This window comes from Lemur catta, chromosome 1, assembly GCF_020740605.2.
Source record: "Lemur catta isolate mLemCat1 chromosome 1, mLemCat1.pri, whole genome shotgun sequence".
NCBI lineage: Eukaryota > Metazoa > Chordata > Mammalia > Primates > Lemuridae > Lemur > Lemur catta.
Genome location: NC_059128.1, coordinates 262,378,411 through 262,400,516, shown reverse-complemented (window position 1 = coordinate 262,400,516; position 22,106 = coordinate 262,378,411). Strand labels below are relative to the sequence as shown.

The window sequence follows — 22,106 nt, the reverse complement described above, 5'->3', positions numbered from 1 at the left end:
AGAGTAATTGACTCTCTCTGTCCCATTGTACACATCATGAAGCCCAAATCTAAAAAGCTTGTTACATACAAATTTGGAAGATGCACATGAATTTCAAATTATTTGCATAAATAAGGCAAATGATATATAAACGAGAGATCATGGAAGAAGGTACGACTAAAGACATTGCCCTAGGTGTGGAGACAATTAACCCTCCTATATGATTTCTAGCTTATTGGCGGTAAACAACTTCAGTATCACCTGCCTTTAATTATAGGAAAATATAATTATCACAGTTTTCTATATTCTTCAAATTAAATTACATTTATTCTTTTGATCATATTTTTAAATATAATAATGGTAACAAGAATGAGATAGAATTGGGATACTTAAAAGTGGTTGATAAATTTTTATATTACTTTAGAACTTGTTTCTAATAAATAAGAAGATAAATATAAAATTTGCTTAAAATTTCATAAAGTTAATCTATGTACTTAAAACATCATACTCTAAACTGGAAGATCTGCGCTGTATTGTTCTAATAAATTTACCTTAAGCTCAGCCAATTTGACCTCTGGACAGTGTTGGCTACCAGATCAGTCCAGGGCAATTGTTAAGCAGGTAGGGTTTTAGTTTGTGTCCCTTTCCTGACTGTCAAATGCTTCAGTATGCAGGATAATAAGCCTTTCCCCCAACCCTACCAAAAGAAGAAAAATTTTAAAAAGAAAAGAAAAAAAAACAAGAAAATAAAAAAACAAGAAATTCAGGATTAGTGATTTACTAGCCGTTCTCATAAGAGAGTAGCAGATGAGGATTTGTCCTAATATAAACATTCATTTTTTCTGCAACAGAGATTTGATACCTTATTTCACAAAGTCTGTTTATAAAAGATGATTGCCAAAAATGTTCCTTTGCACAAATAATTTTGGGATAAGCTGCACACTATCATTCTCTCTTGAAGATTTACAAAAGCCGTAAGACTATTAAAGGTTTTTAAAAGATCTTCAAAAAAGAAACCTATTTACCTGTATTTTTCCTTTACTTAAGTTGCAAAGTTTATCCTTACATGAACTCTTAAGATATATCTGTCAAAACTAGTATTCTAAGAAATATAACTGGAAATGTGGTAGCATGCAGTATTATTGCTCTAAAATAAACAGTGTGTTACTAATGATTTTTTTATTGCTTTCCTTTTCAGCGGATTGCGGAGGACCTTTTGAACTGTGGGAGCCAAATACAACATTCAGTTCTACGAACTTTCCAAACAGCTACCCTAATCAGGCTTTCTGTGAGTCATTTCTTTTCCAGGTCATCAGAAACAAATATATCAAGATTAGATGCCCCCCATTAAAACAGCAAAGTAGATTATAAATTTGTCAAACATAGATGCACCTACCACATCTACCTATGATATTGCTTAATGTAACAAAAATAACAATAATAATTGTTAAACATTTTTAAGATTTATTTTATTCCAGGCACTATGCTAATGCTTAATATACATTCTATCAGTTAATTCTTGCAAATTCTTTGAAGTGGGTGCCATTATTATAATTCCAAATTTGAAAGTTGAATAACCACAATGAAAGAGCCAGCCTCACACCAAGTAGAGCTCTCTAAATCACTCACCTTGTTTATGCATGTAATGTCTGTAGTGTGTTTAAGAAGTTTGCAGTTCCATAGAAGAAAGTCAATGGAAAGTATGAAAAGTTAAAAGCCAATTGTGACATCCACACCTTTAGCAAATACAGTACAGTCAATAAAGCAGACAGCTAGAGTAATGTAATTAGATACCCAGTATAAATAAAATTATAGGGAGGATCATTAAACAATCTAAATCCAGAGAGAAGAGCAGTTTGCTAAAACCACACAAAGGCTATTTCTAGTCAATGTTCCTAACTAGAGAAACGCATTTAAAGCTGCATAGAGATTGTGTTAAATATGCAGTTTCCCCAGGCCATCCTACAAAGATTCCACTTCAGCAAGTCTGGGAACAGACTTGTTCTTCCCATGGCAATGCCTAGTTAGAAACACTAATCTAAAAGGAGAATTCTGTTAGTAAAAGAAATGTCCCAATGGCAGTGAAAAATGTGTTGTTAGAAAACGAGAACTCTTCTTCCTTCAGATACTCAAAAGATAGGCATCACTTTCATAGGTGAATAGGGTCACTATTAGAGGGAGAGATCTGATCCAAAATAATAAACATCCATTAATCTAATTTGACCTGTTTAGATTATCATCTCTGCTTCACACTAAAGATATCTTTTAAACATATCATTTGAACGAAGTAATGATCTGAAAAATCCAAAAAGCAATGAAACATTGAAACAACAATTTGGAGAAACGCATTAATTTTTTGACTTATTCAACAAATATTTATTGAGTAATTTATTTGTTAGCACTGAAGTAAGTAAAGAAGAAACAAATATAGCACAGTGTAGATGGGCATTCAGATAAATTATCAGGCATTCAAAATGTCCAAGGTACTGTTATAATAAGGGTAAAGGCAGAATGCTGTGGAGAGATGGAGAATCCTTAACATAATTTTTCTTGACTCTCCAAGGAAAATTAAATAATGGTAACAGGTAAAATTGGATGTGCGAAGGGCTTATGTACCACGTTATGAAGTTTGGATTTTATTCTGAGAGCACTGGGGAGACTTAGAAGAATTTACGGGAAGATAGTGATAAAATCAGTGTGCATTTTAGATAGCTCCATCTGGCTGTCGTATCAGAGAAAGATGGTAAGGGAGGAGAGACATCAGCACCGCCAATTAGAAGAAGAGAAACAACAGTGATTTGAACTCTGATAGTGGCAAAGGACGTTGAGAAGTAAATGGAATTCAAGGGGTATAGGATTGATTGGTTGTGGCAGGAGAAACATCAGGAAGATGTCCAGGTTTCTGGGGTAGACAACTGTGTGTGGATGATTAGTTGTGCCGTGCACTGTGATAGAAAGAAAAAGAAGAACAATGAGTTTGCAAAAGAGACAATTTCACGTTTCCTTTAGAACATGTTGGATTTGAGATACGTACATCCATATACAGTAAATAATTGGATAAATTTTTCTACTTCTCAAAAAGAAGTGCAGAAAATAAAGACTTAGAAGTCATTACTATATAGGTGAAGTTATATTCCTTCATAGTGAAGGAGAACACTCATAGAGAATAAAAAATGGCCTAGAACAGAATCTGGAAGCTGAATCATTTAAAGAATTAAAAAACAAGGGGTGTTTATTGATTGATGCTGATAAATTTGTTTTGTTTTGTTTTTTTCAAAATGAACTACCACCTTACAATATATATAAACAAATGCAAAAAATGTTTAAATAAACATCAAAGCTTACATGCTGTAAAAATTGTGTTTTAAACATCTAATTTTCTTCTAAATTTAATCATGGAAAATTAAATGGATGAAACTAGAATATCGGTACCTTTTGATATTTATAAATTTTATATTGTAGGAGTAAAAGGCTATTTGCAGCCTTCAATTACAGTATTCTATTTTATATAAAATACAATATTTAATTATACTAAATACATTCAAATTTAATTGAAATTTTACTATAAATATTCATGACTAAACCAATTTGTTTTCTCCCCAAAAAGAAAAAAAATGGCTTGGAATATTGGTTGTCATAGAATAGAAAAAAAAAATCCTTGAAAGTGATTTGAAATTCTCAAGAGAGTGAAGCTTTTAAGGGAAATCAAACGTGTGCTTCAAGTTAAGTGTTGTTATTTGGTATTTTTAAGGTGTTTGGATTTTAAATGCACAAAAGGGAAAAAACATACAACTTCATTTTCAAGAATTTGACTTAGAAAATATTGAAGATGTAGTTGAAATCAGAGATGGAGGAGAAGATGATTCCTTGTTTTTAGGTAAGTCTGCAATTTGAATATTGTGAATGTTGTATAGTTCAAGATGTTGCACTGATAGAGCATTTCTCAATAAATGTAATCACTCTTCTACAGCTACTAAATTGAAAATACAACAGTAGGGTAACATGAGTTTATGTGGAGCTTTCAATGAGGGGTACATTTGCAATCGTGACAAAGTAATAGTCTTCTTGGGCATTCTTGGCAAAGAAGGAATAATATTTTTGAGTCATTAGTTCTTACCAGCTGGTATTAATTGCCTGCAACAAGCACTTACCTTGGAGACTAAGAGCTGAGGATACCTATTGTGCAGTTCTCTATGCATCATGTGTACATCAGATGTCCAAAGATAGCTATTCAATCAGGTTTTATTTTACTTCAAAATATACAAACAAATTGTGTTTGTTACAAAAATTTTTTAAAGGATTTTTTATTTTATTATTATTTGATTAGCTGTGTCTCTAGTACTAGCTGCTGCTATATAGGTGTCTAAGAATGACTCAAAAATTGGCCAAAGTTGATTTTCCCTATCACTTATTGATTATTAATTTTTTAATAAGCATGGAGGGAATGTACTATTCTAGAGGATATTTTTGTTTCTAGATCATAAAGTACATGTTGACACATTAAAAAGCTATCAGTCAAACATAATAGCTGATATCTTATTTAACTACTACTAATTTTTAAGAAAGAAATATCTCTTTATAAATTACACATTAAATTATAAAGAAACTTAAAGGATCAGCTGGCATGAATGAACAAACTTTATGACTAAAAGTGTTTTATCTAACTCTGCTTTAAACTCATATTAATCATATATTATAAGCTCTGGCCTGATAGCTATGCAATCAAGATGCAATCCCATGAACATTGTAACCAATGGATGAAGACTCCATAGAAAACTTCTCAAGCACATGAAGGGGGAGGATTGCAAAGAGGGTTCCCCAGCTCTATAATACATCAGTCCTTTTGTGTAGAGTTCTTCAGCAAAATCCCACAAAGCTCCACAGTACAAGCTTCTTGGGAGAAGATTTTGATAGCCACACACAGAACAAATAAACAACAAAAGTCTTTGTGGGACTAGGAGGCTAGCAAGAGCAGAGAAACTTCAAATTTGCTTTTTGTATACACATTTATAAACATATTTGGAGAAGTTTTCCCATTATCAGGTCAAATTGTCCTAATAAAAACTTTAGAGTTCTCATGATTGAAGAAAAACAACCAAATTGTCATTCTACCTCTTAATACTTACATAAATATTAAAAAGTAAATAAGAATTCTAGAAGGCTCTTAGAATCATGGCTTTCAAATTTGTAGGCAGGGAGGTCCTTTAAAAACAGAATCACTTTAGGGCTTCTAATATGTAAAATATTTAAAAAGAAGAATGCATTTTTTTTGACAGGGCAGGATCTCCCTCTGTTACCACTGAGGCTAGAGTGTAGTGGTATCGTTATAGCTCAAGTGATCTCCTCCCCCAACCCTCCAAGTAGCTGGGACTATAGGTGTGTGCCACCATGCCTAGCTGCTTTTTCTATTTTTTATAGAGATGGGGTCTTGCTCTTGCTTAGGCTGATATGTAACTCCTGGCCTCAAGTGATCCTCCCACCTAGGCCTCCCAAAGTGCTAGGATTACCGGCATGAGCCATTGTGCCCAGCCTGAATGTATTTTTTAATTAGCTGAAGTATTGTTTAATAAAGAGTATTTCATTGTTTAGGAAATCCCCAAACCCAGAGATTAGTGGTAAAACATTTGAAAACTACCTTGTAGGTTTATGTTATCTATCTCTAATTAATACATCCTTCAGATTAGGTTTATGATTCAACTAAGAAAAAATACCAAATAAATTTGGTCAAAATTTATAAAGCAGGCTATAATCTCCATTGTTTTATTAATATAAAGGTTTTAAAAGTAATCAGTTTTTTCTCTGGGATAACATGACCCTTGAATAGTCGTGGTGCTAAGCCAGATAATACTATGAGTAATTCGTTATTAAATTACAGAACTGCAGAAACTGCAAATAATATAATATAAAAAAAAAGATCACTAGAGAAGTTTCTTTTGTTGAAGCCGTGTCGAAATGTAAAAGAATGTACACATTTATTTACTTGTGACTGCTTCATAAGCAAGCCATGCAGCAGGTAGCCCTACATCTGGAAGATGAAACTGAAATAAGGGATATACTTCCTTGTAAAGTCAAGAGATCATCTCCCTGATTATGTAATTTTCCTTTGGAACAGCTGTGTACACAGGGCCTGGTCCAGTAGAGGATGTGTTCTCTACCACCAATAGAATGACTGTGCTTTTAATCACTGACAGCAGTGTGGCTAAAGGAGGATTTAAAGCAAACTTCACTACTGGCTATAACTTGGGTATTCCAGGTAAGAGCCTCAAGATTACACATTGCATAATAACTTTTGCAAGAAAACAATAAAAGTGAACAGGATTTCGAGGTCTAAACCATGATTTCAATGTTTGCACTCTAAGACACTCATTCTTTCTCATCTTAATGAAGATTTTCTTCCTTCCTTTAAATATGTGTAACCATCAGCTGAGTTTGTTCAAAGCAGGAATCCACAACAGTTTTCAGCAAATCTAGTTGCACTTCTCTGGTGTGTAAAGAGTCTTCAATTTTGTCCACTGAAGAGGGCTGCATTAAACATTAAATTGGGGCATTTGGCCCTGTAAGGAAGGAGGGCATCTGTCATGTTAACTTTGCCAAGGGCATTTTCAGAGAGCAAAGGGGGAAACAAGCAAATGAGCTGTTGGAATGCCAACAACATTCAGCTAAAAAATTAACATCATTAACTTATTAGAGACAACCTGTGTAAAGCACAGCAATAAAGGAATTTAATGCTATTTGCTGGCATGCACAACCTTCTCACCCATATGTTTTATTATGTCTACAATATAATCAGCAGGAACAAACAAAATAGTGGCCTGCTCATCATGGGATATATGTATGTGTGTGTGTGTGTGTGTATTTCTTTGTATTCATATATACAGGATATATCTTTTTCACTCAAAAATCTACAGAGAAATTTTTAAAAACTTGCTGCTCCGCTCAGACTATGGTTTTCCTTATACCACTGCCCCACAATTCAGTGGTTCTTTCTAGGTGTAAATACTTCAGAAGGACAGAATACATGTTATTTCCTACATCTCTCTTTCCTTTACATAGGAATATCTGTGGGATAGATGTCTTCCATTGGAATATTTAGAAAAGAGGTAGGGTTGGATGATTGATCCTCATCTGGCCTATTATCTAATTCCAAATCCAATTGTGCAATTAAGTTATGTTTATATCTGTTCCCTCACTCACAACTAGCCTAGACCTTTTGACTCCATCCCAGAAAGCTATCTGTTTTCAGCTTTATGGCAAATAAGGAAGTTAAACTGTATCTGGTCTACCCCCTGGCCCTGAAAATAAGCCAAAATTTTTATTATCTATGCAACTTAGGTAGAAGTGAGTGGTCACTCAATTAACTAATCTGCCTTTCTGCATTTTGTGATTAGTTTTAGAAGCCTATCTTTTGACTTACAAGCAACAGTGACATTGACCAACCAAAAAGAATAATTAGTGAAGTAAACAAATAAAAATATTAATATCTATGAAAAATATATAACATAAAAGACAAGAAATAAAGACTTTGAGATCTATAGAAAATTAGAATTTATCTTATAATAGAGTACAGGAAAAAGGAGAAATATAGAAAATGACATGATTTTGTTAGATAGTAAGAAGAAAATACATTGACATGAAAATATCAACAAATATGCATTTATATAAATATGTATGTGTACATTTATGTGTGTGTATGCAATCAGAACTTAACATAGAAGAAAATTAAATCATTATTTTGGAAAATATTAATCAAAATAATTTTGAAAATGTCATTTTCAAATGTCACCAATCCTGTCCCTGGATAATTTTGTTGCTGCTAGTTATAGCCATATTTGTCTCTCAATATTTTATCTACCATTTCAATTTCTTTCTCTTTGTGATGTTTCTATTATTTTAATTTTAATTTAACTCAACATTTGATTTAAGTTATGTTGATCATTTGGGTTTTTTTGATGATACTTTTGAAGTATAGATGTACATAGATGATGAAATTTTTGTAGTTAATGTTTAATACTTTTAAGATAAAACAGACTTTGGGTGTGTGTTGTTTGATAAAAGCTAATTGGTTCTTATAGTTATTCAGAAAGCAAATTAGTTAATAAAAAAACATAGGGTAACAGAAAAAACACAAAATGGTTTCATGATTATTTTTATACTTGAAATTATGACTCTAATTTTTTTAAATTAATATATAATTTTTAGCTCCTGATAGAATAGTCCTTGATCAGCACCTGCTCCCATAAATGACATTACAACATGGTCTCCTCGCATGAAATTTAGAATATAATGGCCATCTTTGGCAACAGCAATTTTCTGTGAAATTCTGCCATAATCAGATTATTCTTTCTGATTTGATTAGAGTTCTTTATTAATAATATGAACCACATATTTTTCTGGTCAATTGCATAACTATGCAAAAAATTCTGGTGCCAAAACACCCTCATTTACACAAAAATTGCTGCAGGAAAACATGATGAAGAATCCAAAAATAACAGATAAAGAAATGGAAAAATATAAGAATCTGTAATTGGTATGCCAGAAAGAACACCAAACCATAATTGAAAGCAATAGATATTTTCAAAGGAAAAATACAGAGGAAAACTAACCGTGAAAGTTACAATGAGGTGAAACTTCTATACTTTCTGGAAGTGATTAAAATCATCTGAAAAATCATGGTCTTACTATGTTCTGTACAAAAATTAATCAGCAGGAATCAGTGTTATGAACATTTCTTGTGTAAAGTTTTAAATTTGAAGAGGAAAATTTTTCTGCACATTACTAAACAGAATAAATATAATTATTTTTCAGAAGTGTTAACAACAAGATCAGCTTTATCTTTCACTCATTTAGTGGAATGTTAAAAACAGTGAAGTGGGCTGGGCATAGTGGCTCATACCTATAATCCCAGCACTTTGGGAGGCCAAGGTGGGAGAACTGTTTGAGGCCAGGAGTCCAAAAGCAGCCTGGACAACATGGTGAGACCCCGTCTATACAAAAAATTTTTTTAAAAAATTAGCCCGGTGTTGTGACATATGTATGTAGTCTCAGGTACTTGGGAGGCTGAGGTGGGAGGATCGCTTGAGCCCAGGAACTTGATATTACAGTGAACTAGGATCACGCCACTGACTGCACTCCAGCCTGCGTGACAATTTAAACCTCCATCTCTTAAACTAAATAAAACAAAACAAAAAAATGATATTTCTAAGTTTTTAAAACATTTTGTCATATCTTTGTGTTGGGAACATTCCAAATCTTCTCTTCTAGTTGTTTTGAAATATACAATAAATTATTGGTAACTATGATCACTATAATGTGCTATCAAACACTAGATCTTATTCCTTCTAACTGTATTTTTATACCCATTAACCATCCGTTTTTTATCTCCCCTTCCCTACTCCCTTCCCAGCCCATTCTATTCACTATCTCCAAGAGATCAATTTTCTTTAGTTCTCACATATGAATGAGAATGTGTGACATTTGTTTTTCTGTGCCTGGCTTATTTCACTTAACATAATTTCCTCCAGTTCCATGTATGTTGTTTCAAATAACAAGATTTCATTCCTTTTTATAGCAGAATAGTATTCATTGTGGATATATACCACATTTTCTTTATCTATTTAACCATTGATGGACACTTGAGTTGATTCTGTATCCTGACTATTGTGAATAGTGCTGCAATAAATATGCAAGTGCAGGTATCTCTTCAATATGCTGATTTCCTTTCTTTTGGATATATATCCAGCAGTGGTATTGCTATATCATATGGTAGTTTTACTTTTAGTTTTTTGAGAAACCTCCATATAGTTTTCCATAGTGGCTGTACTATTTTACATTCCCACCAACAGTGTACTACTGTGCCCCTTTCTCTGCATCCTTGCCAGCATTTGTTATTTTCTGTTTTGTGTTTTTATAATGAAACAGATACACCATCAAAGATTTTGAAAAACGTTACAAGCAATTTTTATTCAAGATAAAACCAAAAAAAGCATAATCTATCACTCTCAGCACAAAAGAGATACCAAGTTTTATTTGTTCACCCTATAGCTAGATATCAGTTACTATTTTTATGTTATTTATGAAATTATTTTTAGAGAAAATTCCCTTGATTGAAGTTGAAATGGAGTCTTCCATAACCAACACTCTCCGGTGAATATGCTGGGGGTGCAGTTTCACATTCCTCCTGGACATGGGACAGATGCTGCTGGGGAGTGAAAAATGGGGTGACTGAGTTGTCATCAGCACAGTCTTCTTCCATCAAGATTTTTTAGACCAAAAGACTAAAAACTACTTACAGAAACAGGGATTTGGCAGTGGAAGATAATCAAGCTGTGGGTAAGAGAAAGAGAGATTGGGCACACAAATATGTTTTATTGGTGCTCTGCCTTGGTGGTCATTTTTAAAAAAGGTATAAACGGAGCATCAGAATTGGTTTTGGAATCTATATGCTTTGCTTATCTTCTGAGATATTTTAGGGACACCTTCCAAGACATTCAATTGAAATATAACACAATTGTATACTATATTTTTATATCTCCTTTTCTTTGTCCTATTCTTAACATTTCCATTTCCATTGAACTAGAGTGTATGTAATATAGATTTATTAAGAGCTGTCTCCTGTAAGTGTCCCCACATTGCTCTTTTCTGATACTCCGAGTCTTACCGTGGAATTCAACAGTGCTTATCAGGCAACTGTGGAAGTGGCAGCTGATTACATTTAGGGGTTTAGAGCCCTCCCCAGATTGTGTGGCATGTGCCATAGAGATCAATTTAGTTCCATTTAAAACCAAGCATATGTTAACTAAATGAGGCAGGGCTTTTGGAAACTTCATAAAAAGGAGATGGGGAAATTCAATTCTTAGCAATATTTCTTTTCCCTCTCTCACTGTGGGCATAAAACTATCAGAAATAAGATTTCAGAGTCCAGAGAGAGTTAAACTGTTAGATTAAAGACTTCTTAATGAAGCTGAACTACTATATGGTGCAAAGAATCAGAATTCAGTTTATGCATGTAAGGAAAATTTTGTAAAAGCTTCTTTACACCTGTCCTCAGCTTTTATAATTTTTACTCAGTTCAGCAACAATATATCAATTTTCTCCATTCTACCTTTTTTCATTCAATTCATTCAGCTTGAAGAAACAAGTTATTTTTTTCTGGAGGCATAGAATATAACCTTAATAGTTTTGGCTAGAGCATATTAAGGAATTACAATTTTCAGATATTTATATTATACATGTTTTCATTCAAATTTTTATTCAGATATTGACATTTGTTTCATTCTGCTAGCATGTGCTTTTCCAATTAAATATAGGCTAACTACATTAGTAAGAGTGCAATTATCTATAAATTTATCTATGATTAAGTTGTCATTGAGAACTCATTTTTACATAATGATTTTAATAAGCTATGAAAAAAAGCAATGAGATAATTTAAAAATAACTAGTGGTGACTAATATTCTGTAACCATGTTAAGAGATTTAATCATGGACTTGGAATTAGTGCTGTCAACTTTTTCGATAAATATAATATATATTAAGGTATATATTTAAAATAAAATATATGAATACAAATACCTGTGTACCTAGTTTTAAGCCTTCCTGTTTCTAAAGGTAAACGAATACTTAAAAGATAAAGTATAAAGTCAGTTAAAATATTATAGCTTACATGTAGAATACATAATTGTCTTGGCCCATTTGTCATGTCACTAATCTGATTAAAATATATGTGTTTGTGAAACAAATTGATAATTACATTTACAAGAACCTTCCTAATAGTATTTTATTGTGATATATGTAACTTACTTCTTTCATGATATAAAGGTCTGTGTAAACAACCATGCTTCCTTAAAGTATTTTCTTATTAAGATAACTTAGATTTGGGTTGAAAAATATAGAATTTTTCAAAGTATAAAGTAAAATATACAAGTAACTTCAGTTATTATTGTAAAATACCAAAAGGAAAGGATTAGGTATGTTTTCTTGTTTATCTGCTTATTTGGAAGGGAAAGTAGCACAACTAGCACGTGAGGTAAGAATGTTAACTTAAAAATATCAGTGAAAAAGGTGATTTTTAAGTGTTACTATTTTTGCTGTTAAGAATATTATCTATTAGGCTTTCACTGTATGCATATTAGTATAATAAATACATGTCATTATTTTTTTTACATTTATTCTCATGATACACCAAAGACAAAAGTAGTAATTATTCCCCTTTGACAGTCAAGAAAGCTAAGTCACAGAAAGATTAATTTATTTGCCCAAGGTCAAAAAAATCACAAAAGAAAATGGCCAAATTGAGGCTCAAATCAAGGTCTCATGACTCCAGAGTCTATGTCTTAGCTACTACTCAATTTTAAATAACTATTATTCAATTTTAAATTTTATCTTCATAATTCATACAATCAATCTTTCCTTTTTAAATCACTAGAATTACTATCAGTAAACTGCCTTAAATTTAAAATGTATTTTTTGAAATCATACTTTTAAAAAGTTCTTTATATTATGCAGACTCTATTACTAAGGTTCATAGTGCTTTTTAAGGCATATCAATCATTTAACATATATTAATTTACTTAATGCTTAATAAATATCTACTTATTCTCTGCTTTGTGGCAGACATTTTACCAAGCTCTGGGAATACAAAGATAATAATACATGGCACTATTGGTATCATGGATAGTATACTGTATATTTGATTTAAAGAATGACTGACCTCAATGACAGTATGAACAAACAAACAAAAAAGCTTTATTTTTCTCTATTTTATTTCAAATTTCCCTTTTTTCCCCTGGATGTTTTAGAAAGAACTTTTCACTTTTCCAAGTATTTCAGGTATTAAATTATTTTAACTGGGCAAGACTCATTTTTAAGTATTAAAATAAACAGTCAAATATAACATTAAAACTTTCTTATCATCTAATTCAAGGCTTCTTTTAGTCCTCAACTCAGGCACAGATCTTGGCCTAATAACTCAAGGTAAAGGAGGAGCGAAATATTGTCCATTTTATTTTCTCCTTTCTTTTTCTTCCATCTCTCCATAGCTCCAATGTTGGAAGACAGATAGGAAAAGTGTATCACTGCTGTTGTTTTCATTTGGTGAATACTGGCTTTTGGCCAGTTGAGTACTTGAGTTGAACTATCTGCCCATAAACTTTAGGAAAATAAGCCATCTTCTGTAAAATATTTCACTATACTTCATTTTAGTTTGGTATTTTTCAAAAAGTGTGTAGTGAAATCAATTTTGGGGGTTTTGACCAGCATTCATTGTTAGGGAGTGGAATGGAATTGGATGAGATGTGATGGAATGGCATGGAATGGAGTGGAATGGAATGGATAGAATGGAATGGAATAGAATAGAATAGAATAGAATTAAATTGAATTAATAGAACAGAATAAGGGTAAATTTTAATTTCATTATATACATGCATGTGCACGTGCACAAACACACACACATACACACACACACTTACTGGTGTGTGTCCTAGAGTTTATGATTTAAAATCTATTTCATACTAAAGTCAGAGTTTAAAAGAATTTAGAAGTCCCTGTACTAGTCCCATGGAAGCACTAGCTCTTGTAGTTCTCCAGTGTACTAAACTTTCAGCTGGGGAATGGGATGCTGACCTCACTCATTTGAAGCAACCCAATATGAACTGGTTTTCTTAAGGCACCCCACACTTGGATTGCTCCCCTACTCCCCTGTATGAAAACACTCTCCCCTCAAAACCCTATTTAATCTTTTATAGAACAAACTCTAATGACCCCCCTTTTTTTAATAGCTGAAATAAGTGATGGCTATTGATAACTGCTGAACCAGATTTGGGGTTTTTTTCTAATAAATGTAATATTTAGTACCTCCTTAGAGTATAACGGTGTTTATCAGTGCTCTTGGATTTGGATCTACAACTTAGATTTTAAAACAACAGGAATGATTCCTTTCAAGTGCCATTACATTTGATCGTTACAAATTGAAAAAGTCTCCATGGAGATTTTTACAATTTGTTTTTAAAATCATTTTAACTTGAATTGTGTCTCCTTGAAAGCAATATAATAGTTATATTATTATCTTAATACTTTCTAATAGTTTTCAAAATAGAGGTTTCCCTGTTCCTTATTTTTATCAAGTGCTTTTTCTTCCCGGTTATGATTGTTCATGTGCCTCGTAGGGGATAAGACATTAAGCCTCTCCATACCCCACCACCACCTCCATTCTCAGGGGACCCAAATCTCATGTGGTCCTCAGCAGAGTCCCTAGTATCCTTCCAGCAATTAGCTGTCCCTTCTAACCCATAATCTCTTTACCAGTGATATGAGGACTCTCCCAGGGTAAAACTTTTTATGAACAAACAGTTCCAGAAAACAACAGCACCTACTTCCTCTAAACAGTGAATATTTCTAGTAGGCTTCTTTTTGCACAACTCAAACTCTTGAAACAACCACCAACAAATGGCCTCCAGGTCTACTCAGTTCCCAGTCTTTTCATTTTCCTTTTGTTTCTCCATGTGCCAAGGGCATTCCCATGTCTTCAACACTGCTTCACTTGCTTGAAGCTCCATCCCCAAATTCCTTTCACATTATTTATTATTTGCTATTGTAAAGTATCCATTTCTTTGTGACAACTTTTTTCCACCCAACCAAGCTTTAATTGCATCCTCTGTTTCCAATCCAATCCAACTTTGGTCCCACAAAAAAACAATTTCTGCATTTCTTTATTTTAGAGATTTGGAAATATCCTTTGGATGGAGAACCCAGGGAACCTCTCTATGGTTAACATTTTAAGGGTTGTTTTTTGTATGTTCATTTTGACTGGAGGAGTTTATTGAAGAACAGAGTTATCAGGGAGAGAATTAAGAGGGAGAGATGTGTCCAAAATCTCTCAGTCATCTCTTGGAATTGCCCAAGCTCTGCTGCAAAGGAGATGCCTGAGGGTTCATCCACACTCCACTTGAGGCACATCTTGGCTTTGACACAATTTCTGAGCTATTCTGAACAGCTAAGTGGATGGTGTTGCTCAGTATCAAAGCTGGCTCCACCATGTGCTATGGCAAAGGGGCATAAATGGTATTTGTGCTCCAGAATCATGTATTTGTAATTTCTTTGTCCTGTATAATAAACATTCTTTCCCCATAGAGCCCTGCAAGGAAGACAATTTTCAGTGCGAAAACGGAGAGTGTGTTCCATTGGTGAATCTCTGTGATGGTTACCCACACTGTGAGGATGGCTCAGATGAAGCACATTGTGGTATGTCTAATTTATAGGAAAATACTTTTTATTACTTCAGACTCCACATTTGGATGCTACAACTGTGAAAGGAAGTTTATGAGGACACTTTTTGATATTTTGGGATATGAACATTTCTCAGTGGTTTTAGCTCCTCTCTCCCCATCTGATTAGGAGAAAAGTTAACTTGTAGGCCCTGGCTTTTGTTTTTTTGGCTACATTTAATAACTGTAAGTCTGGAATGACCTATCTTGATATAGGAAGTAAAAGTACCACAGAGACAATTGTCCAAAGCAGGCACTGTAGCACCACTCACATTGCCTACAGTATTCTGTTCGTTGCCTACATTCAGAACCACCCGCATGCTCATCTATGACTGACTTTCTCCTCCTGCTCTGCTGTGTTTTCCATCCCTCTGCCCCTTCTTCCAGACCTCAGTAACGTTATGAGCAATAGACACCTTTACTACGTCTTATTTTTATCTTTAAGCAAATATTTAATACTTACATAATATGTGCCATGCTCTGTAAATAAGTGCTATAAAAAATCCTCTAATAAAAATTAGCTCTATTTTTGCCATGAGAAAACAGGCTCAGAGAAGTTAAGTGGTTGTGAAAAATCACTCACCTTGTAAACGCCAGAGCTATGTTTTGAACCTAAGTCTTTCTAATTCTAAAGTCAGTTCTTTTAACTCTTACTATAATAGACGAAAAATGTAAGCATTGACATTATTTTATAGAATTACAATATTGTGTTTCTAGGTAAGACTACCATTGCTGATGTTTTCCTTTTCTTGAAAAACTAGCTTAGCTTGGTCCAATCCCTATCTAGCCACTAATAGCCTTAACATTCTATCCAAAATGTCTGTAAGATGGTGAGGAAGATGGTAGAAATCAAAGAGCATAAGAGCAAGTGCAAAGACAATACTTTCTGAAGAAGAAACTGGGGTGGAGGGGGGAATACCTAAATTTGTTCCTGAGTTTGAGTTTTCCTTCTTTTAGAACCTAAGTTTGTAAGATACATTCTTCACAAATAACTTTATTTTCTTTTTATTTGCTGTGTTCCATATCTCTGCCATTTCCAGTTTACAGCTATTTGAAAGAGCAAAATTAAGTCTATTAAATTTGTATTTTTCAACTTAGACCTTCCAACATACTCTTAAGAAAAACTATAATCAATCTCTAAACTCTAAATGTTAAGAACATAGCACATTTAGTTTAGAGACCATCATTTACTCTAACCAATTTAGGTCAATTGGTTAGAGTAAATGACCCTGTGTCCAGTCTTATCTATTTAATGCCTCTTTCTTTTTATGTTAGTTTTTTAAAAAATTTATTATAAATTGATAAATTATAATTGTGTATATTTATGGGTACAAAGTGATGTTATGATGTATGTATATACAATGTAGAATGATTAAATGAGGCCAATTCACCTATCCATCACCTCAAATACTTATTTTTTGTGGTGAGAAAATTTGATATTTTGCAATTTTGAAATCTACAATACATATTACAAACCAAAATCACAATGCAATAGATTCAAAAAAACTTATTGCTCTTGTCTAACTGGAAGGAACTTTATACCCTTTGACCAACATCTCCCATTTTCCCCACCTTCCAGTCTCATAACCACCATTCTACTCTCTGGGTCTTTAGTGCGTCTTTACAATGGCACAATGAACAACAATGGTTTGGTGCAGTTCAGAATCCAGAGCATATGGCATACAGCTTGCGCTGAGAACTGGACCACCCAGATTTCAGATGATGTTTGTCAGCTGATGGGACTAGCGTAAGTAATTCTACTCAGCTCTCTTTTAAGAGATGCTCTTATGTTTTTACTGATATCAAAATGAGTTTATTAAGAAATTTTAAAATTATAAAAGTTATTAATTTAGAAAATACACATGAGCAGAAGGAAGAAAATAAAAAATCTTTATTAATACCATTTTCAAGTAATAACCACTGTTCATAGCCTTTTTATAAATATATAAATATAGGTATATATAAATATTATATGAATATAAAGTATTATGCTCTGTTGTATAGTCTACTTATACCTAAGCAGTTCTTATGTTTTTATATATTTTTTCTAGTTAATGATTTTAAGAAAATGAGATAGTCCATTTTGTGCTATATCATTATACACATAACTAATCACAAAGGTACTGCAGAGGATATGCTTTTTCTATATCTTTGTAATATGTTTATGACAATTCTCTAGGAAAATTTACAGAAGTTCAATTACTGTGGGAAAGGATATGCAAAATTTAAAGACTTTCCCAAGAAGGGTAATGCAAATGAAAATTCCAGTTTATTAAGTACAAAAATTATTATATCTCCCAGTCTAATGGTGTAATATACTGCATCAAATATTTAAGTTCAATATATTCATTTTTTACCTCCCTATCAGTCTTAAAAGTAGTGAGGTAAAAAATGGCAGGTAATAAATAGTAATAACTTACTTCTTTTGCATTGTACAACCTATCAACTCTAACCCACCATTCTGATCTTTGCGTATACATTATCTTAAAGATTTGGCAATTCCTCACTATGTTGGGTCACATGTAGTTATTTTTATCACTTACAGCATTGTATTATTTAACAGTTTTTTATATTAAACTATGAGGTCTATAAAGGTAAGAACCATGTATATTTTATATATTGTTGTAATACTAACATCTAGACTAATCCTTATCTAAAAAAATAAGTGCCAAATAAATATTCAATAAAGCTATAAATTATTCATTATATATCATAGATATGTACAAAGAAATATAGATATACTTAGCCATCTAAATATATGTCAATAAGTGTTGTCCAGTTATGTCATCAGCATTTTACTTCTCTCCTGAGCTAGTGACTGATTTTCTAATTTATTCTAAAAGTATAAAGTTACAAAGAAAAATAATTCAAGTACACCTACACACATACCCTCCACATTTGGTAGTTATCTCAACTATTCTTAATTCGTCAAATCAAATATAATTGATTGCTTTACCTACAAGGGACTTTTCTTTCTAACTGACTACTAGTTCGTGTAACAAAGTTTTTGTGCTACAGACAGAGTTTCAAAATTCATTTCAAAGTGTTTTGTTTTTATTTTTGAACCTAAAACATATTTTCACTAGAAATAATGTTACATGCAGTATGTAGATCTCCAGCCTAGTCCATAAAAGCTGTTTAATTTCTACTAGCGCAGTAGAATTATAGTGTATACAAATACCAAAATAGTACCCAACCACCACTTGTAGATATTTTACCATATGAAATTGTGTTGAGGTCCCACTCAGAGTGTCAGGAATGCCCCCTAACTTCCTTATTTTAAATTGATGCATAATATTATTAATTGTCCATATTTATGGAGTACATAGTGATATTTCCATACATACAATGTGTAGTAATCAAATAAAGGTATTTAGCATATCCATCACCTCAAATACTTATCATTTCTTAGCCTGGAAACTCGAAATCTTCCCTTCTAGCTATTTAAAAATATATAATAAATTATTGTTAGCTATATTCACCCTACAGTGCTATAGAACACTAGAACTAATTCCTCCTATCTAGCTATAATTTTGTATCCTTTAACCAACCTCTCCCTATACCTTTTATCCCCCTCAACACTGCCCAACCTCTAGTAACCAAAATTCTACTCTCTACTTTTTTATGAGATGAACTTTATTAGCTTCTGTATATGAATAAGAACATGCAGTATTTTCTGTGCCTGGTGTATTTCACTTGACATAATGTCCTCCAAGCTCATCCATGTTGTTGCAAATGTAGGATTTCATTATTTTTGTGACTGAATAGTAGTCCCTTGTGTGTATAAACCACATTTTCTTCATCTACTTTTATGTTGATGGACACTTAGATTGATTCCAAATCTTGGCTATTATAAATAGTGCTGCAATATTACATGCGGGTGCAGGTATCTCTTCCACATACTGATTTCCCTTCCTTTGAATATGTACTCACTAGTGGGATTATTGGATCATATAATGGTTCTATTTGTAGTTTTTTGAGGAGGCTCCATACTGTTCTCCAAAATGGCTGTACTAACTTACATTCCCACCAACAGTGTATAAGAGTTCCCTTTCCTCTGCATCCTTGCCAGCATTGTTATTTTTTGCTTTTTTGTTAATAGCCATTCTAACTATTGTGAGATCATGTCTCATTGTGGTTGTGATTTACATTTCCCTGATTTCAATATGTGCTGGCCATTTGTATTTCTTCCTTTGATAAATATCTGTTCCTATCATTTGCACTTTTTTAATCAGATTTTTTTTTTTTGCCACTGAGTTGTTTGAGCTTTTTATGTATTCTGAATGTTAATGCTGTGTCAGTTGAATAGTTTGCAAATATTTTCTCTCGTTCTTTAGGTAGGTTGTCTTTCTAAATTATTGATTGTTTCCTTTGATGTGCAGACATTTTTTAGTTTAAGATAATCTCATTTGTCTATTTTTGGTTTGTTGCCTGTGCTTTTGTGGTCTTATCCAAAAAAAAAATCTTTTTCTGGACCATTCTGAAGCATTTTCTTTATGTTTTCTTCTAGTAATTTTATAGTTTTGGGTGTTATATTTAATTCTTTAATCCATTTTGCATTTTTATATCAGGTGAGAGATATGTGTCTAGTTTCATTTTTTTGCATATGGATATCCAATTTTCCCATCATCCTTTATTGAAGAGACTGTCCCTTTCCCCAGTGAATGTTTTTGTCGGCTTTGTCAAAAATAAGTTGGCTGGAACTATATGGATTTATTTCTGGGTTTCCTACTCTGTTCCATTGGTCAATGTATCTGTTTTTATGCCAGTACCATGCTATCTTGGTTACTACAGCTTTGCAGTATATTTCGAAATCTAGTAGTGTGATGCCTCCAGCTTTGTTCTTTTTGCTGAGGATTGCTTTGGCTATTTGGATTCTTTTGTGGTTCCATACAAATTTTAGGTTTTTTTTTTTTTTCTATTTCTGTGAAAAATGTCATTGGTAATGTCATCCCACACTGTTGGTGGGAATGTAAGTTAGTACAGCAGGGATTGTACTGAATTTATAGACTGCTTTGGGTAATTATGATCATTTTAATAATATCAATTCTTCCACTCCATGAATATAGGATGGCTTTCCATTTTTTGTTGGCTTCTTCAATTTCTTCCATCAGTGTTTTATGGTTTTCCTTGTAGAGACCTTTTATCCTAGGCATTTTTTATATAGCTATTGTAAATGGGATTGCTTTCTTCAATTCTTTTTTCATCTAGTTGGTTGTTGCTGTATAGAAACGCTACTGGGTTTTGTAGGTTGATTTTGTACCCTAAAACTTTACTGAATTTTTTAATCAATTCTATGAGCTTTTGGTAGAGTCTTCACATATATCTGTATATAAGATCATGTTATCTGAAAACAGAGACAGTTTGACTTCCTCCTTTCCAATTTGGATGTACTTTATCTCTCACTTTTTTCTAATTACTCTGTCTAAGACTTCTAGTACTATGTTGAGTTAACAGTGGTGAGAGTGAGCATGGGGTCTTGTTTCAGTTCTTACAGGAAAAGCTTTTAGCTTTTCCCCGTGCACTATGATATTAACCATGGGTTTGTCATATAGGGCCATTATTATGTTGAGGTACATTCCTTCTGTAACTAATTTAACTTCTTGCAATTGGATCGAGAGCTTCCAGCTTCCCTATATCCCCAAATGCCATGCATTTAAAATGGGAACTCCCCAGCTCCAAGCCTCATTCAAGTGATATTAGCATCAACAGGAAGACAATTTCTATCAAGAGCAAAGAGAGGAAGTGAATTTTATTGTTCACTATGTAAATAATCATCAATTTGGTTTATGTGGGAATTATTCTATACTTTAAACATATATATGTGTGTGTATAATCCTTTTTATTATACATTATAGACTTTATTCTAACAAAAACTCCTCCAACATGGGGAGCTTTCAGGCATAAATATTCTTGGAAGAGGCTAGCTTGTAAAAGGAATAGCGTTTTTTGTTAAAGACTCAATGAAACCCTAAAACTGACAATTGTTTATGTATTCTCACTTCAAGCAAAGCATTGGGCAAGTGACATTGATTCCATGTTCCTAGTTTAATGTTGATTTTATTTCAATAGGCAATTCAGAGAGATGAGTTCCTAGGAAGTCCTTTGCATCAACTGCCAAAGTTGCCCGTAATGCTGAGGAACTGTTTGTAGACTTGGGAACTTAGTTTGTAAAGATTAAGCTAAGGAGATTGGTAACTTGACCTTCTTTCCACAATTGATGTATCTGACTGCCCTGGGTGATTGACCTTCAACTGCCTGGGAGCTCTGTGTCCCAATTCACCACCTTTCTCAGCATCACCATATTGTTATAAACATAGCCATTCTTTTCACTGTGGTTTGTGAATCTTAACTAAATTACTTCCTGAAAGATATATGGAGTTAAGATGAGTCATTTAAAAATGTCAAAATGATTAACACCTTCCTTTGACAGTTTTTTTCCAATGAATTTGAATGAAATATGTTGAGTGTGAGCATAATGCTGATTCCTACAGTTGCAGGGCAGAATACATTGGAAAGGAAACATTTCCTTTATTACATTTTAACAGTATATAATATAAAGATATTATTTTGATTACTCCTGGATCAGAAATCTAAGCATTAGTGATGATATTGTGTCTGTTCTATGGATAAATAAGGCATATTTTTTGCTTTAAATGCTTATGTGGTGGGAATAGACACATAAATAGATAATTACAATATAATGTGGTAAATACAATATGCTCTAGGAGAACTTAACTCAATTTGGGCATGTCAGGGAAGACTTTCTAGAAAAGGACCTGAGCTGAGTGGATGACAGCCAATTCCACAATACTGTGTACTATTTATTTACACGTTTTTTTCTCCCAGCCAGATTTTACTCTTTAGTTC

At 33.0% G+C, this 22,106-nt stretch overlaps 1 protein-coding gene across 1 annotated transcript in view; it reads left to right on the top strand.

Annotated features, from left to right (window-relative positions):
* Positions 1 to 22,106, top strand: part of TMPRSS15 (transmembrane serine protease 15) — a 138,461-nt gene that overhangs the window by 87,250 nt on the left and 29,105 nt on the right. The window contains exons 14-18 of the mRNA XM_045568726.1: positions 1,178 to 1,267; positions 3,731 to 3,856; positions 6,092 to 6,232; positions 15,103 to 15,213; positions 16,851 to 16,983. Coding sequence (XP_045424682.1) covers positions 1,178 to 1,267; positions 3,731 to 3,856; positions 6,092 to 6,232; positions 15,103 to 15,213; positions 16,851 to 16,983 — 601 coding nt within the window. The remainder of the gene's footprint in view (positions 1 to 1,177; positions 1,268 to 3,730; positions 3,857 to 6,091; positions 6,233 to 15,102; positions 15,214 to 16,850; positions 16,984 to 22,106) is intronic.